Below are 16,519 nucleotides of genomic sequence, written 5' to 3' on the forward strand. Positions count from 1 at the left end.
TGAGCGGCGGGGAGTGGGGGCTGGCGGCAGCTGCTTGACCCCGGCGCGGTCAGAGCCCTGGCGGGGTGGGCCTGAGGCCGGGCGGGCCTGAGGCCGGGCCCGTTGCGCTGGGGTCGGGCCTGGTCGGGCGCGGCGAGTGCCGGGGGAGAAAAAGCCCAGCTCCCCGGCGGGGCCGCCGGTAGGGCTGCTGCCGGTCCTGGTACCGACACGGTGTGTGGGGCAGGCGGGGCTAAAAGGCGGCTGCGCGGCGCTGCGCGGGGCGGCATGGCGGAGACCCGCGGCCCCCCCTGCCCGCCGCCCTCCCTGGCGCAGGACGCGCGTCCTCGGGCGGGGCCTGTCCGGGCCGGTGCGGGGAGCCGGGGGAGGCAGCGGGGCTGCGGCAGGAGCCGGTCGGCGCTGCTGCTGCTGCTGCTATCACCTGGCGTGGCTGGCAGCGGGGTGGGCAGGGGCTTGCTGCCGTGGGGTGCCGGCGCTGGGGGGGCAGCGGGTGTCCGAGGCCGCTGCTGTCGCTCCCTGCCACCGAGGGGTCGGTGTGCCCGCCGGGCCCCGCCGAGCTCGCTGGAAGCGCCGGTTTGGGTGTGGGAAGCAGGAGCGGTAAGCACGGAAGCCAAGAAGCTAGTGACTGGGGTGAAGGCAGGGAGGTGTTCTTACTGGGATTGCAGAATGGAGATGATGTGGGTCTTGTTTGGTTTTATTTATCTATTTTTAAATGTTTTCTGTGGGGGCACTTCTAGCTCGGGGCATGTGGTTATACACCGGAAATGCTCTGTTTCTGCTTTAACTCATTCGCTGTTGCACCTTGCGTTCTCTTGCTCTGTAGCCTGGTCTACATTGGATGTTGAGTTGGAGTAAGACAAAGGCAAAAGGAAGAAGAAAGTGGGCTTGGAGGCTTAGTTGCAGAAAGAAGCAGTAAATTCCTTCATTATTGGGCAATGCTGATAAAAGGAGCACACCGCTAGCTGAAATCTCACAAACAACAGGGAAGGAAAAAACTTGTTTATTCATGCCCTGCCAGTTGGCAGATATCTTTGTTTAGAGAGCATTCAGTCTTGAGTGGCGCTTGTTGCAAGCGTGGTATTTACTTAACTAACTTTCCCAGAAAGGGTGCAGTTGCAGCCACAGCTATGGCTTTAGAATATGTTTGTATAATTATGTGAAGAGACTCTGTGTGTCATGATAGCTATTGAAAAGAAAGAAAAGCAGAATAAAACACATCCTGTCATGATCTTACATGCAGCATTATTATTTTACCAAACCACCAGGGCTGTTTTCTCACCAAAGGATATACACTTAGTATGTCAGCTGAGCCTTATTATAGCAGAGGGTGGATCTTCTACCCACAATAGATTTCCTCAAAATATTCCCCACAGTGTGAGGTTTTCCTATCTCTAGCTGTGCTGTGTACATCCTTCACTATTTTGATGGTGAATTATCCTTGGAATTTCAGGGTTTGAGGATGTTGGGTTATACCTTCCGCCCCCTTTTTTTTAATTATATGTGGGGAGTCTCTGCAAATGACCAGCTCTGCTGCATTGCATCTGTTCTTATCTCTAAAACATGAATACCAAGCTGGCTGTGTTGTGATCTGTGAAGAACAGGAATAGGCGATGTGGTTGGGTACTGCAGCTCTTGTGCTTTTTGCAACCCAATTTTAAAAAGAGACTGGGAACTTTAATGCCCTGATGCATTTAAAAAACTCTACCTTCCCTAACCGTTTGTCCTCTGAAGATAAAAATTCAACTTTTTAAAGGTGTATTGAGCTGATCTCAGATAAGTGACTATAAACCTTATATATTTTATATATGTGTGTGTACATGCAGATACATGTCTGTGTTAGTGCCTGCCCACACTAGAAACTTTTATGTATTTGTTTTAGTATAAGGAGGGTACGCAGCTTGTAGAGTTTAGTGTAACATGCATTTTTACTTCCTTTGCTAATGTCAAAGAAGAGTAACTGCCTTAACCAGATTGGAAATGGAGTGTGAAATTGTCATTTGAAGCCTTGTTGTGTTTCAGGACACAGTTCCTACTTGAACACATGATGTATTAAGACTTGTAGCAGCTTTTCTGGGAGGAGAAAAAACCAAACATTAAAACAGTTGTGGTTTTAAAAATGTGCTATGTCTTCAAAATAAGTAAATTAAAAATGTGGCTCACCAGGCCATTGGAAAATATTTAGCTGTGCCTGTACACTCAAGTGGGAAGTGGCTATGTTGGTTTTCACTCTTGAGTGGAAAGTGCTGCTCTGTCCCCTTGGAATAGAGCTGCACAGGGATTTATCAGCAAAATGTTTGGAGGGTGGGGGGTGGGATTCAGTGGAGTTGATCTTAAAAAAAAAAAAACTAACAAAAAATCTAGTTAAGACCAGATTTTCTAAAGGGTCTGGCATGCCTCATTGTCTGCTGTAGGGATTGTTAAATTTCAAGGTGCTTCAGAAAATCTGGCCGCTAGCATGAATGAGGGTTGAACTCCTCTGAAATATCACCTTAGTGTGCATATGAATTACTGGGAGTTTTGAACTCTTCCTGTTTTAAATACTGCCTTACCTGGAGGTAGAAACCATCTCTTACCAATCACTTCGCATCCCCCTGCCCATTACAGCAACTTGTGTGGAATATGAATATGAGGAAAGTAATTAAAGTATTTTTAGCATTTTAAATTAAATTAGCACTAGGAAAGATGACTGTAGTCTATGGGGAGCAGATTGTTCAGGAACCCTTTTAGAAAGATATCCCAAATTAATATTTAGCTGATGTTGTACAATGTCATTGTAGTTCAAGTTGTATAGTGGTGAAACCTTTTCAGCTCAGAGGCAACATCCACTTATACTAGCCTGGAATGTGATCTTTGGATCTTCAGGTTTGCTGCTATTGTGCTGCTGCTATCTTCGTAACAAGGTAATTCCCTAGGCTGAGAGAAATGGCAGTTCCAGATTTCTGCTGTTTCAGATGTCAGTTTTGAAATGATTCCCTGCCTTAGTGTTGCCACCTTCAGGGTGTTGCTTATGCTGGTTTTTTTTGAGACAGAACATGAAGTTCAGTGTAAATATAGCAGTTGTGTCATTTAAAGCACATGCATGCACTTCAATTTTACTGTGTCCCATGGCATTCCTATTCTTAGTGTAGGAAATAGTGTAGCCAGTGTAGAGAGTATCTTCCATCAGGCTTTTGTGCTGAGGGCAACCAAGTACAGAGTGTACACAATGACTGATTTAACTAGACAGAGTCTTGTAACCTCCTGCTTTTTCCTCTGGGTGCTTTGGAGCTGGCCAGTGATCAGCACGTGTGTGGACGTGAATGAACTGAATTATGCTATAAAGGAGCAAGGGCTGTTAGAGATAAATGGGATTCATAGCATGCTTTAAAGCACCTAATAAGAGGTCCTAGTAAATGGTTTGTGGTAGGAAATTCCACCACTGAAGAAGTACAGCTGGAAAATCCAATCCTTTCCCTCCCCCATCCAGCTCGGTGGAAGGCACCATACCTGACTGCATGACCATAGCTGACAGGCAATGATATGAGGGGTAAGAGATGAACACCTGTTGCTTAGGGCTTAGTAATAAAGCCTTTCCTAATCTAATACCTAGAGCTTGAATTAGCACCAGGCTTTGGAAACAAACCAAATGCATGCATTTCCTATCTGCTCAGAGTGGGAGAAGGAATCTTGTTTCCTTGAGGAATATTTGGTGCTTCAAGGGTTACCTTTTGCTTTTCGATCCTGTGCTAAAATAGTAAATGCTGCTGCTGCTGTAAATTGTCTTAGCTTAAAACTTGGCATAGCGAGTCGTAAGACTTGATGTCTTTGATCTTTCATTTTCTTCTCTTCTTTCTTCTTCCCTTTACAAAAAAAGTTTAAATTGGTTTCTGGTTCAAGCAGAGGAGTTCTCAATGTCTTATTAGTATAGCATGTTTAACAAATAACCCAAACCTACTGAGATTAGGAGTGACAAGGGAGTGTTACTAAAATCTTTCACATGCTTCCTCTGGAATGAGAGCTGTTTCCCTCCCCCCAGCTTTTATGCATTAGCATCCTGTTGTCATTATCAAGTTCAGGCTGAGTAATTCCTTGGGCCTTTTATATTAATGTATTCTTTCCCTTCCCATGTTACTCTACTCTCTGAAATCCCTGACTTTCACTGAGTGCAGCACAAAAGATAACACCTGACTGCTGGCAAGTTGCATCAATGTTATCTGTCTGTTGCTGTTGGGGTCAAGCTGTCAGTGTGCTGCTCCATGTAAACTGCTGCTTCTTGGGAAATTCTTGCTGCAGTTTAGGGATGGGGGGGTGTGTATACATGCACATATTTGGGTTGCAAGAATGTGTTCAGTTGAACAAAATACTACTTAATCTGGATTTATCAGAAATAATACAGTTCTGCATTGGCTGGTACACCACAAATACCTATGTCGGTATGTTCAGGACTAGTCTGACCACCTTTGAGAGAGGTTTTTAAAGATTTCTTTAAGCAGTGGTCCCAAATATGACACTATAACTCTAAAAGTTGAGGTTTGGATCTGTTAGTCTAAAAAGCGTTACAGTTGGTTTGGAGAGTTGGGTGACTTGGTTTTCAGAGCAGAGTGATTTTGCTGAAATAAAAGCTCAGGTCTGCTGGGTTTCAGAACACTTCTACTGCCTTACAGATGGAGATGGCCAGGGCACAAAGGTGCTGACTCAGTACCTGAGCTGAGCTGTCTTGATTCCTCTTTGTCTGTGTAAATGATGGAAATCCCTTTTTACTGGCAGTCCACAACCCTGACAGTCATGCAGGAAATGCCTTTGTGGTTGTTTCCACCTCCTGCTCTGAGCAGCTTATCTCTGTAGGATCACTTGTTGAGTACTTGCTTCATTCACATGCCTCCCCCTGTTTCTCTTGCCCAGGAAGGATACATGACTTGCTGAAAAGAGAGAAGATGCTATGCTGGGGATACTCGTCTTTTGGACAACCTGGGATAGGTAGCAACCTCCAGGTCATAATTCCTGAACCGCAGGTGTATGGATTCATTCATGACAGAAATGTCAAGGAGGTGGCATGTGGAGGAAACCACTCCGTGTTCCTGTTGGAAGATGGGGAGGTGTATACCTGTGGCTTGAACACCAAAGGCCAACTGGGGCATGACTGTGAAGGAAGCAAGCCAGGTAAGTCTGCTTTTCATTTGCGATTCAAACTGTCTCAAGGCTGTTGGGCTGAGAAGATTATAGAAGCTGCTTTGTGTTGATTGCTCTGGAGCAGCTAACAGAGCTGAAGATCATGTGTAATAACACAGTAATGGTGCTGAAGAGTATTTGCTGGCTCTGGAAAGCTAAAGCTGAGCAGCATGGGTGGGGAGACAGGTCTGCTCAGTTTGTCTGGGAAATGCATCAAAACAGAGGCGAGTGCAGATGGTCTCAGGGCAGATTTTGTTATTTGGCATTATGCTGCCTTTTTATAAAAGGGAAGAGAAGGCCATGAGTCACAAGTGTCTTCTGCTTTGTCTTTCCAATTGCACTGCATCCTTATGCCTACTCTTGTTCAGTTATTGTTGGGAATTTTGTCACTTACATCAAAGAGAAGAGATCTGTGTTGAGTATAGTTGTGGAGAACAAACCTGGTTTTGGCCAAGAGGGTTTATAAATTTTGTTTTCCCCTCTTGGAATGTGGTGTTGACTTGTGCCTTCACCCCTTCATGCTTTCTTAATCTAGAAGAAGGTTGTTTTAGCCTTATGTTCCCCAGACTTACAATGGGCAGAACCTGTGTGTGCAGAACCACAGATGGCTAATGCCTCTCCTTCCCAGGGTGAAGGAATGGTTTAATGGTGTATTGTTATTTTAAGAAACCCTGAAGCCTTTCTTGTGGACTTTCTTTTGAATGTTGGCCTTCCAATTCACCTTCCATTAACTTCTTCATTTTGGTATGTGGTAAAGATACAGGTGTTTCTGTTTCCATAATATAATAAAAATCCCTCTGCGGGTAACTAGAGCAATAAGACATCATCTTTCCTCAAACTGCAGGCTACCCTCTGTAGGGCTTGGGGCTTCTGTAGGGTACCCTATTATTGCATGATAGAGATATGTGTACAAAATGGCCACAGTTCCCCATGTAGTATGTGCAAATCTGACCTGATTCCACCGCCCCTTTTTTCTGTCAGTGTGTCTTTTGTCTCTTTCTCTCAAAATGGGGTGGTAGATGTTGTATGCTGGCTGTCTGTGGTTCTGGATTAGAGGAGTTGACCTTGAATCTGGCCTCTCTTGCTTTTCCTACAAGTGGTTTCCAGACAATTGCTAAAAGAAGTTGGGATTATCAGGAGTGCTTAAGTCCTCTCTGTGCACAACCACTGCTCATCTTCTGAGGACTTGTAAATTTAGGCTGTGGAATAAATCAGATCCTTAGTAAAAGGAAGCCAAGCCTAGTGAATATTCCACCCAACCTGATGAGGGTACTTCATCCTGCAAATCACCTAACTAGCTGCATGACTAATGCAGAGGCCCCAGAAATTCAGTACTGTTCTGAGTGCTGTAAAGATGTGTACTCTGAGAAACATATTCGGGCTAGCCTGCTGTTTACGTGTGAAAGAAAGCAAGTATAAGATGATGATGAAAATGGAAGCTTCACAGTGAGTAGAAGATCAGAGCTGGAAATGGATCTCATGAATGCTGAAGTGTAGACCTCTAGCAACTAGGTAATCCTGCTTTCAGCTAGGGCTGTAGAAGAGGAGCAGCCTGAGATTTAGGAATAGAAATAAAAAGTTCTTTGGGTTTGATCCCAAGTGCCCTTCTACCCCTTAAATTAAAGGACTGTCACTAAGATGTGATGCCAAGTCCCAGTTATCCTGCAGGCTTCATTTATTCTGAAAAAGGTTCTGCAGTGCTGCTCTCCGAGGAGCCTGTGACCATCCTTGACAAACCGTGTTTCTCTATCAACACAGCACTACTGGCTGTGCCTGCAATGGGGTTTCTGCTGGCTGGGGCAGATGGGAGGAATGTGCTGTAAAGCAAGGAACAGCTTCCCTTGTTAGCTCATGGTGAACAGTCACAGCAGTCTTTATGATAACAACAGTAAACAGGGAGAGTCCTGTCCCACACACTGCTTTATGTGGGTCTGCTTTGGCTTGTGGCAATGGGAACTGAATTTCTTAGTTCTCCTTTGCAAATAGGAACAAGAAGAATCAAGCCCTCCTCTTTCACCCCTACCTCCCCTGCATGGGATAAAGATGACCTTACACCTTCTGTATGGAAAGGCATGTCAAAGATAATCTTTCTTATTCTCCATTAGTTGTGGACCTATGAATGAAGCCATGTCTGATAGGAAGTGAAGATGTGTGTGTGGGGCATAGGGTCCTGAGCTGTTGAAGATGATAGAGAGAAGACTGTCAGGAGGTGTCTGAGGTGGAGAACTGAGAGAAGTACCTGGACCTGGGAGTCTTGCAGCTGCACCTCTCCAGCCTCTGCCAGACAGGGCAGTGTGGGCTGAGGCCTCTTGGTTTTACTGCCTTATGGCTTGATTCTGCCTAGCCTGTGAGGGCAGCTAGAAGTGGCTGACCTCTGCCCAGCTCTGGAAGTGAGCCGCATCTCCTGCTGTGGGAGGCTGTGACACAATACTGATTGTCCCCTCCAGGCAGCCCCTGGAGAACCCCCTCTGGACTTCAGAAATGCTTACCATGGCCTGCAGAGTGGCTTGGTTGTGTTTGAGAGTAACATCAAGACATGAAAATATGCTGGGTGTCTTGAACCTTTGAAGGCTAGATGACTTCAGAGGAGTGGAGTGATCTCCTTCCTGCTGCCCAGGTCTGTGCTCATAAGAGGAAACTCCCTTTTATCTCTCACTTTGTGTGTGTGTACGTGAGGCTTATGCTGCCAGCATGCTAAAAGGTTCAATTAGTGTTTTCAGAATATATGATCATGTTTAATCAGAGATGGTTATTTCCCAGGATGGTGCCTGCTTGTCAATAAAATTCTGGGACTTTGCAATGCACTGAACATGGATCTAACCCTGTTCTTCTTGCAAATACTACGTATTCCAAACAATTACTTTTTTCTCTTGTTCTGCTGCCCATTTATGCATATCTGTAGTAGGAGGATTCAATTTTGCTTCTCATTCATGCTACTCACAAAAATATCAAACAGTGGCATGGAATTGTTTCAGCAATTCCTCTTAGAGGAGTCCTTTAGAGGGTACCTTTTGAAATGAAAAACTTTTTAATTAAAAAGCTGTGTTTACTGTCACATCAGCTGAGCTTGTGGATGTAATGCAGAGACAGGATAGCAGCTGGTGAAGTGATTCTTGTGCCTGCACTATAGGGAACAAACTACTGGCGGAGTGTGTGCCACTGAAAGTATGAGTCAATAGAGGTTTATTTTCTGGAAGTGCCCTCTTATTAATTTTACCACCACAGTGTAAAATCCAAGATTTAAGATGTCTAAGAAGTTTATCCTACCTAAAATAACGCTCCTTTTGACTAAAAGCAACAGCCTGTGATCGTTTCCAACTCTCCACTTCTGAGCTAGGATAATACTGGATGTGCCACTCCTATGGGCTCCACCAAGAGCCATCTCCCCATGTTGTCATGCTATTTACAGTTTCATTCCTTCTTTGAATTATGGTGGTTAGCAAGCTACTTCAGGAGTCCATGCCTCTCAGGGATGGATACCTGGCTTTGTTAATACTGAAATGATTGTTTTTCCTCACCTTTTTTTCCCCCTCAAACAGTCTATAGTTTGTGTCTCTGCAATCACTTTGCAGGGATGCAGAGGGTGAGATGCTATCCCTGTGTTCTCTCACCATGAGCATAAAGCTTCTGTCTGACCTGTCCTAATTTTTACTTTTGTTGTTATGCACTTGGAGTCCCTGGGGTCTCTGACAATGCCTTAGGAAAAGCAACTCAGTAATCTTAGTTGTGAAGTATTGAGCCCACTGTTCTGCAAAATCAGTCTGAGTCTGCGTTAATTTCCTGAGCATCATCAGGTGTTAACATACACTATGTCTCTAATGAAGTCATAATTTTGAACTGCAATAGTTTTAGGAAACAAGAAATTTATTCTCTAACTACATCTAAATTTTTACTTCCTCAGCCCTGTAATTTCACTTGGATTGATTTTCTTCAGGTCTGACATGATGTCTTGACTCCCTGTGATTCTTAGATAAATGTTTTATCCGAATGTGCATGCATATGCTGGGGAACAAAAGACAGGCCCACGTACCTAAGGTAAAGGCTCTTTTGGGATTTGGGCTGAATTATAGGAGTGTGAAATGGCTAGATGGTTGTCAGTCGTTTGTAAAGCTTTAACATACTTGAGTCTGAGATGTTGAACTTGCTTTCTGGTCTAGAGATTTGTTCTCTGCAAGTCATTTGGACTTCAGTTGACTTCTGCTAGTGAGAAAACCTGGGCTTTGGTAATTAGTGTCTCAGGAGAGTTACAGCAAAATGTCTGGTGCCAAATTTGCCTCTAACCTTTCCTCTGGTTGCATACAGCAGACAAAACCATGCTTTTTTACCAAATTTCCTGTCTGGATGCAAATGTGCAGGGTAGCATTGCTTCTGTGTGCATAGATCTATCTGCTCATAGCTGCAGGGCTAGAAATATAATTATGTTCAATCTCTTTCAAAAAGCAGGAAAAAAACCTCCAAAACAATAAAACCACTACAAGCTCCAGATCCCCTGGATTTCTCTGAACGCAGTCACCTTTCTTTTAAAATGTAAATCTGCTTGTCCTGAACTTCTGCACAGGGTTGTGGTGACCAGAGACCTTGGTGTTCACTGTGGCCTGCCTGTTAATCATAAACCCTGTAACAGCTGAGAATTCAGATGTGTGACCTGCTTGGAAAGACAGTCTGTATGGATCTTTTAGCCTCTTCCTGGTGGGTGAGAAGTCAGACAGGAGGCCCTGGTTCCTCAGGAGGAGGAGGAGAGGTGGCAGGGCTTGTGTTTGGAAGCAGCTGTGGAAGGGAACAGGTTGCAGATGAGGAGGTATGGCTGGTGCATTGAATAGGTAAGGCTGAGAGCTGCTCACAGGTGTGATGACAGTGGCAGGAGAATGGTTAGTTCCCCCTGCCTTTCTCCTCTCTGCACAAGGAGTGAAACAAGAAAAAAAGCTTAAACAGCAGTAACTCTAGGAGATTCCACTAAGCAGGCTTTTCACAGAGGATCTGAGATGGTTTTGTCCCTGTTTGGGCATGGAGCTGAAGCTCAGTGCACAGCTATTGCAGCACTTCCTGAGTGCTGTGGTCTGGGAGAGTCCTGCTTTGTGTTCATCACACTTTATCTACACCCCCAAAGCAGAGCCGCATGCTGTAAAAGGTGTAGTAGAGGCATGGCAGCCCTGCTTGTAGGCATTGGTCCTGCCAAAGCCTGGGTGGATGTGCCTGGAAATGAGTGTGCTGAGGGATCTGCAGGGGTGGATGGAGCCATCTTGGGGACAGAGAGGCCCTTGCAGAGTCAGGTCTTCAGTGCTGGCCTGCAGCAGCTGATTTTGAACTGGAAAAATAATAAAGGAAGTATTAGGACACAATTTGTTTCAGCACTTACTGTAAATCTTATTTAGAAAAAGAATCAGATTATTAAACTGGCCACCCCTTGCAGAGTCAGGTATGTTCATTTGTACTCATCCCTTTCCCTCCTTTTATCTCTCACAGGGTCTGACCAAAGCTATTTGAGGTTGTTATGCCTTCACTAGTGACTGCAGCAACATCCAGCAATGTGGACTTGGGTTATGGTGTGTCCATCTCAGCTGAATTGGTGCAATTTGGGCTTCAGGATGACTTTAGGCTTTAAAATTAGAAGGCTGGACTTACATATTACTTCTAAATGAAGTAATTTTTATATGGTCAAATGAGAAATAAAGTCAAAGGAAGTACTTTCCCTTAGATACCTTAAATATGCATGCATTGTGTTGAAGTGGTTGGCTGAGGGCTCTGAATATGCTAGATATTTATAGTGGTCTGTTTTAAAACTTGTGTGGTCTGGATCATGAGAACTGACTTCTACCAATACTCTCTGAGACCAAAGGATTAGGAGAGCCTAAACTGAAGGAGAGATAAGGCTCTTTAGGAGAGCCTAAACCAGTAGAAATCTGGTTTATTTTCAGTAAAGAAATTTATAGTCTGAGCCTGGAATGGCTGTAATGTGTTCTCAGATGCAACTCTGAAGTGCTGTCTCTAAAAACACATGTATTATTACAACCAGATTTCTCTCTTGATTTCACTTTGAGGGGTGAAAACAAGAGTGAGCCCAGGGAAGCAAGATACTGTTTTTTTAGAATCAATACAGCCTATTTTACTGAGGACATGGGGGATCATTTTAATGTCTCTTGTCTCGAAAGGCAGAGCTTCAGCTGGCATGACCAGCTTTTTGCTGTTTAATTGGGGATTTGTAGGGCAGTTTAGCAACCTAAACTTGCATTTATCTTGGTCGTATTTGTTATTCCTGTATCATGTGTACTATTCAGAGGCTTTCTGAACGTGCAGCGGAAATAAAGGCTGTCCACATACCTGGCTTGGAAGGAGTGTGAAACCCTGGTGTTGGAATGGTGTGTGGCACTAATGACTGTCTCCTTTCCTGCAACCACGCTCAAGCCGAAAGATGGGTTCGGGATAAAATGGGTGGGTAGCTGTGTGTGGTGATGTAAAGGGGAAAGGGCAGGGAAGAAGCTGGAGGCGATAAATGCAAGTTTTCTGAATGCCCCACCTTTTTGTACTCAGAATAGCTGTCTGTGCTGGACAAAAGTGATGACTTCATTAAGCTGAATGCATAAGGGCTGAGAGTCCCAGCTTCTAGGAGAGATTTCAGTAGTTTGGTGGCTGTTGATGCTGGAATTTCATCGTTCTTGTCTTCAAGATGTGTTATATGACACAACCACAGATCACAGAATCACAGAATTGTATAGGTTGGAAAAGACCTTTAAGATCATCAAGTCCAACCATAAACCTAACACTACCAAGTCCACCACTACGCCATGTCCCTAAGCACCTCATCCAAATGTCTTTTAAATACTTCCAGGAATGGTGACTCAACCACTACCCTGGGCAGCCTGTTCCAATGCTTGATAACCCTTTCAGTGAAGTAAAATTTCCTGATATCCAATCTAAACCTCTCCTGGTGCAACTTGAGGCCATTTCCTCTTGTCCTATTGCTTCTTACCTGGGAGAAGAGACTGACCCCCCCACCTCTCTACAACCTCCTTTCAGGTAGTTGTAGAGGGCGATACGGTCTCCCCTGAGTTTCCTCCAGGCTAAACAACCTCAGTTCCCTCAACTTCTCCTCATCAGACTTGTGCTCTAGGCCCTTCACCAGCTTCGTTGCCCTTCTCTGGACACGCTCTAGCACCTTAATGTCTCTCTTGTAGTGAGGGGCCCAAAACTGAACACAGTATTTGAGGTGTGCCCTCAAATGTTTGCGGCCCCTGAGATGATATGCAGTTATTGGGCAGCTTTTGTATAGGTAGGGGTCTATGAATAGACATCTGAAATAAGAAATAACTGCCCACCAACTCAAAAAATTCTGTTCTCACTCCTAGTAAAGCAGCCCAGGTGCTTTTCCTCAGTAAGGATGTTTTTTCCCTTGCCTTAATATCCTATGCTTCCTTTGCATGAAAACATGCAGGCATGTATTTTGAGGTTACAAAGTCTGATTTTAGTAAAGGTGAATGTAAAGCACTCTGTATGATTTGATCTTGAAGGCTTACAAGAGTGTGTAGGGTCTTCAGGATGAATGTCCCCTTTCCTGATGGAAAAGGGTGTTGGCTTGTTTTTCAGTGTGTAGCTATTGTATGGAAAGACTGAGTTTGATTCTGGCTCATGGTGTATACTTGTTGCTTTCTGTTATCTATAGACATCAGATCTTCCAGAAGATGCATAACTATGTCTGATTCCAAGTTTGACTCCGTCAACATTAAACAGCCTGATGTACTTCCTTAAACTGTATTGGAAAGAAGAATTTATTTCAAAGATTTTTGAAACTTCTTTTTCTTCTCAGAAATCAAATATTTTTGACACTTAAGGCTGCTAGCAGAAAACACTGTTCCTACAGTAGAGCTGTGAAGAAATGCTCAGTCTCTTAACATCTGACCTGCCTTTTAAACAGCTGCCTGCCTATATAGACTCACCAAAAAGGAATGTACAGATGCTCATATCTCCTTTTCTCAGAATGTCCTTCAAATCTTACAGTAGAGAAAATTAAACTTTTGTAAATGTTTAATAGGACTGCATTAATTACCTTCCTTTCCCAGTCACCATGCTTCTTTGCAGTAATGTGCTTTCAAGCAGTATTTGTGAACCTGATGGGGATGTCATTGAAAGCAAGGGCAAGGGTGCTGTGCAGGTGTGGCTTTTCAGGAATGTGTGGCTTTGTCCTGCTCCCATGCAAATCACTGCAGGATTGAAATAAATGGGAACAGAGTGAGGAGCACACCAAGTGCTTCTGAAAAATCACATGCTACTTCATCAAAGCCTGGGGCTGCCACAAGTGAGACTCTGCCAAGTGGAGCTACCTAGAAAATGTAGCCTCTCTTCCAGAAGAAAATATAAAGTGCCCACGTGAAGGCTAAATGCTTCCTATTGTGCAAAACTGCTCCAATAATGTGAAAAGATGGCAAACTAGCACGTGTCCAGGGGCAAAAAGTGGAGTAAAGACCTTGTAGCTTGCTTGCAGTGTGTATAGTATACAGCAACGCTCTGTCTTGCAGGGACTTGGAGGTGCTTCACTTTGAGCTCTCTGCGCAGACATGCTCACCTGCTGTAGAAGGGCACTTATACAGCAGTGATCTGCAGGATTGAGCACAGCAGATGCATAATAGTAAATGCTTATCTTGCCTACTGGGGCAGTGATTTGCTGTCTGGAGCAACTGACCGAGCCCCAAGGACAGGCTGTAGGTGTCCCTTGGCTCTTTGAGCCTTCAATCTGTTGTGGTTTGCCAGCATGTATGCTGGAAGAGGCTGTGTTAAGGCAGCTGGGAAGGGAGTGGTACTGTGTTTGGGGGAGCACTGCAGGGAAGAAATGAACATATATCTCTTACTTGCATTGCTAGGAGGTGAAAATGCTGGCTTTTAAGCAGAGCTGTCAATTTTACGCTGGTTGCCTTTTCTTTTGTGTTTATAAGGTTGGCTCAATAGTTGCCACAGGACTATGTTAACTCCTCCATGTGGCTACGATGGACTGTAGTGAAGGGCTTATTCTTCCTTTCCCTGGTCTACTGTCCCTGCTTACTGCCATCAACCTTTGTCACAGCTCTTAAGATTGCTGTGGCTTTGCGTGGGGTTTATCAGGCAGAGCTATGGCTTTGTACTGTGTAGTACCAGCACACCAAATCCAGTATTTGTGCACTCCTCTCCCTAATTCCTCCTTCCACCTCTGACGTCCATCCTCAGCATGTCACCCTGAGGTCTAGCGTATCCTGCCCACGCTGGAGTTGCTGCCCTGGAGCTGTGGCATTTGCTGGGGTGTGCGTGGTGGACCTTTGGGGTTTCTCAGCAGTCACTGCCCAGCTGCAGCTTCTGTGCTGCCAGTGGCCAGCAAGCCTGGCTGAGTGACTACCTTTACAGCTCTCTGCAGTAACCTGAGAGGAAAACAGTCTCTCTCTGGGTTTCCTGAACATACATTTTTTTTTTTCCTGTGTTTCTTTCACAAGTCTTGGTGCCTTCCCTCTTTGAAGGAGCTGCCCTTACTTGTTTACCTCCAGGGTCTGAAGGTAAGTTCTTCCCTCTGCCAGCTGATGCTTGTCAGACTGAAGCCTTCTCTGCCTGCCCAGCCCTTTCCAAGAGCCTTCTCTGGCTGGCTGTGCCCATGCCAGTCTGCCTATGGCTCCTCAGAGAGGCTACGTCCCCTAGACAAAAGGCAGCAATGTGGGGAAGTAAAAGACTTTCTATGGCTACGTCTGAGGAAGGGGTTTGCTTTCTCAGGGTAGGTGTCTGCTTTCACAGCTGTGAGGGGAGGTAGCTGGCAAAACATATGCAAAGTGACATCCTCAGGTGTCACGGTGGCCTCTCACTTCTTGCTCTTACATTTCTGCCTTGACATGACCACGGGCAGCTTTATAAAGTGAAGCCAGTGCTAATAACTAAACCAGCCTCTCTCAGACTTAAGCCTGTAAGTAGACATGCTAAATAAATTAATGGGCAGTACCGTATGTGTTGTGCAGGGAAGCAGTCATCTCAGTAAGTGACATCAGCATCTGTGGGTGAAAGGGGACTGCAGAATCATGTCTGTTACTTGGAACTACTTAGCCTTAACCTATGGACAGTGTTCCCACCCCTGTGACCAACGGTGTCCCTGGGACTGTCACCTGCTTTGGTCTGTCCTCTGTCCTTTACTGTCTTCTCCCCCCTCTATTTTTTTGTTCAGTGAGTCTACTCTGTGTTTACATTTCCTCCTTTGACTAAATTATCAGAGCCTTATCAGCTTCGGTGCTGCTGTTGTCAGTCTCTCTAATCAGGCTGCTCTTGGTACTGCTCTGCTTTCTGCTGCAAGCATAGCAGCAGTTCACGTAGTTCATGAAAGGAAGACCTCAAGATTTGTGAGTTGGACTTGTAAAACCCAGCCTCCTCGATGGATATAGTAAACTTCAGTTGTTGAAAGTCGGAGGAGGTTACATGCTAATGTAAACATTTGCTTGCTCCATACTTCAAAGCTTTTGCCCCATACTAAGAGAAGTTCGAGAATAAGGTGTGCTGCCATACATGGGTGAGAACAGCAGGCAGAAAGTGAGGGTAGCTGTCATACAGCAGGGATGTGGTCTCCCCACGGGGTTTGCTCTTTAGTCTTGTGCCATGCAGGTGCAGAGTACAATGTTACCCACACCCTTGCACGCAGTAGTCTCACGTAGTCTCAACACAAGATGTAACAAGCATGTAATACCTTCTTGGAGAGGCTCGGCAAGGAGGAGGAAGGTAGCAGTGGTGAAATTATGGGGCTGGTGTCGGGCAGGGCGGTTCCAGCTGCCTACGTGTTGTGCGTGTCATATGCCTGGCTACAGAGACTGTCTGCAGTCATGAAGGTGTGTTCCTGGAACTGTCCTTCAGCCCTCGCCTCCTCCCTGGGAGACTTCCTCTGGTGTTACTGCTGACAAACCACAGCCTGCAGAGGTGGTGTGAGGAGCAGTTTTAGCTGGCTGGGTTAGATTATGTTTTCAAAAGCACCTGATAGCTTCGGAAAGTCTGTATGTTCCTTAAGTGGCTTGTAGAGTTTGATTTCTTCCTCCCAGTCCCAGACTCCAGATGTTGTCTGTGGCAGCTGTGAGCACAAGATGCCTAGGTGGTTGGAGTTGAAAGTGTGCAGAAGGGAGATCAAAGGCTCATTCTTGAGGGCTTTAAAGGAGAGAGGAAGAGGCAAAAAGGCCCTGAGAAACAGCATGATTTTCCCCTCCCCAGTTACCAGTTTCCAAGTGGCAGAATCACACTTCCACTGGGGATGATGTTTCCTGGAAAAGTTGGTGAGTGTACTCGTGCTGCTAATGCTGGTAAAAGCATTGAATAGCTAAGATGTTGTTGAAGTTATGCTGACAAAATAAGGAGAAACCTTCATAAGGGAAGGGAGAAATCTTGGGTGTACTTC

At 45.1% G+C, this 16,519-nt stretch overlaps 1 protein-coding gene across 5 annotated transcripts in view; it reads left to right on the top strand.

Moving 5' to 3' along the window:
- The window catches only part of HERC3 (HECT and RLD domain containing E3 ubiquitin protein ligase 3), a 53,242-nt gene that overhangs the window by 26 nt on the left and 36,697 nt on the right, over positions 1-16,519 (top strand). For 4 of the 5 annotated variants that reach the window (XM_072861319.1, XM_072861316.1, XR_012042461.1 and 1 more), the window contains one exon: positions 4,879-5,136. In XM_072861319.1, coding sequence (XP_072717420.1) covers positions 4,911-5,136 — 226 coding nt within the window. In that variant the 5' untranslated portion in view covers positions 4,879-4,910. Of the gene's footprint in view, positions 1-94; positions 211-4,878; positions 5,137-16,519 lie in introns of those variants that run through there. The other variant, XM_072861317.1, reaches the window with a different exon arrangement.

The sequence above is a fragment of the Ciconia boyciana genome, chromosome 5, assembly GCF_034638445.1.
Source record: "Ciconia boyciana chromosome 5, ASM3463844v1, whole genome shotgun sequence".
Lineage (NCBI taxonomy): Eukaryota > Metazoa > Chordata > Aves > Ciconiiformes > Ciconiidae > Ciconia > Ciconia boyciana.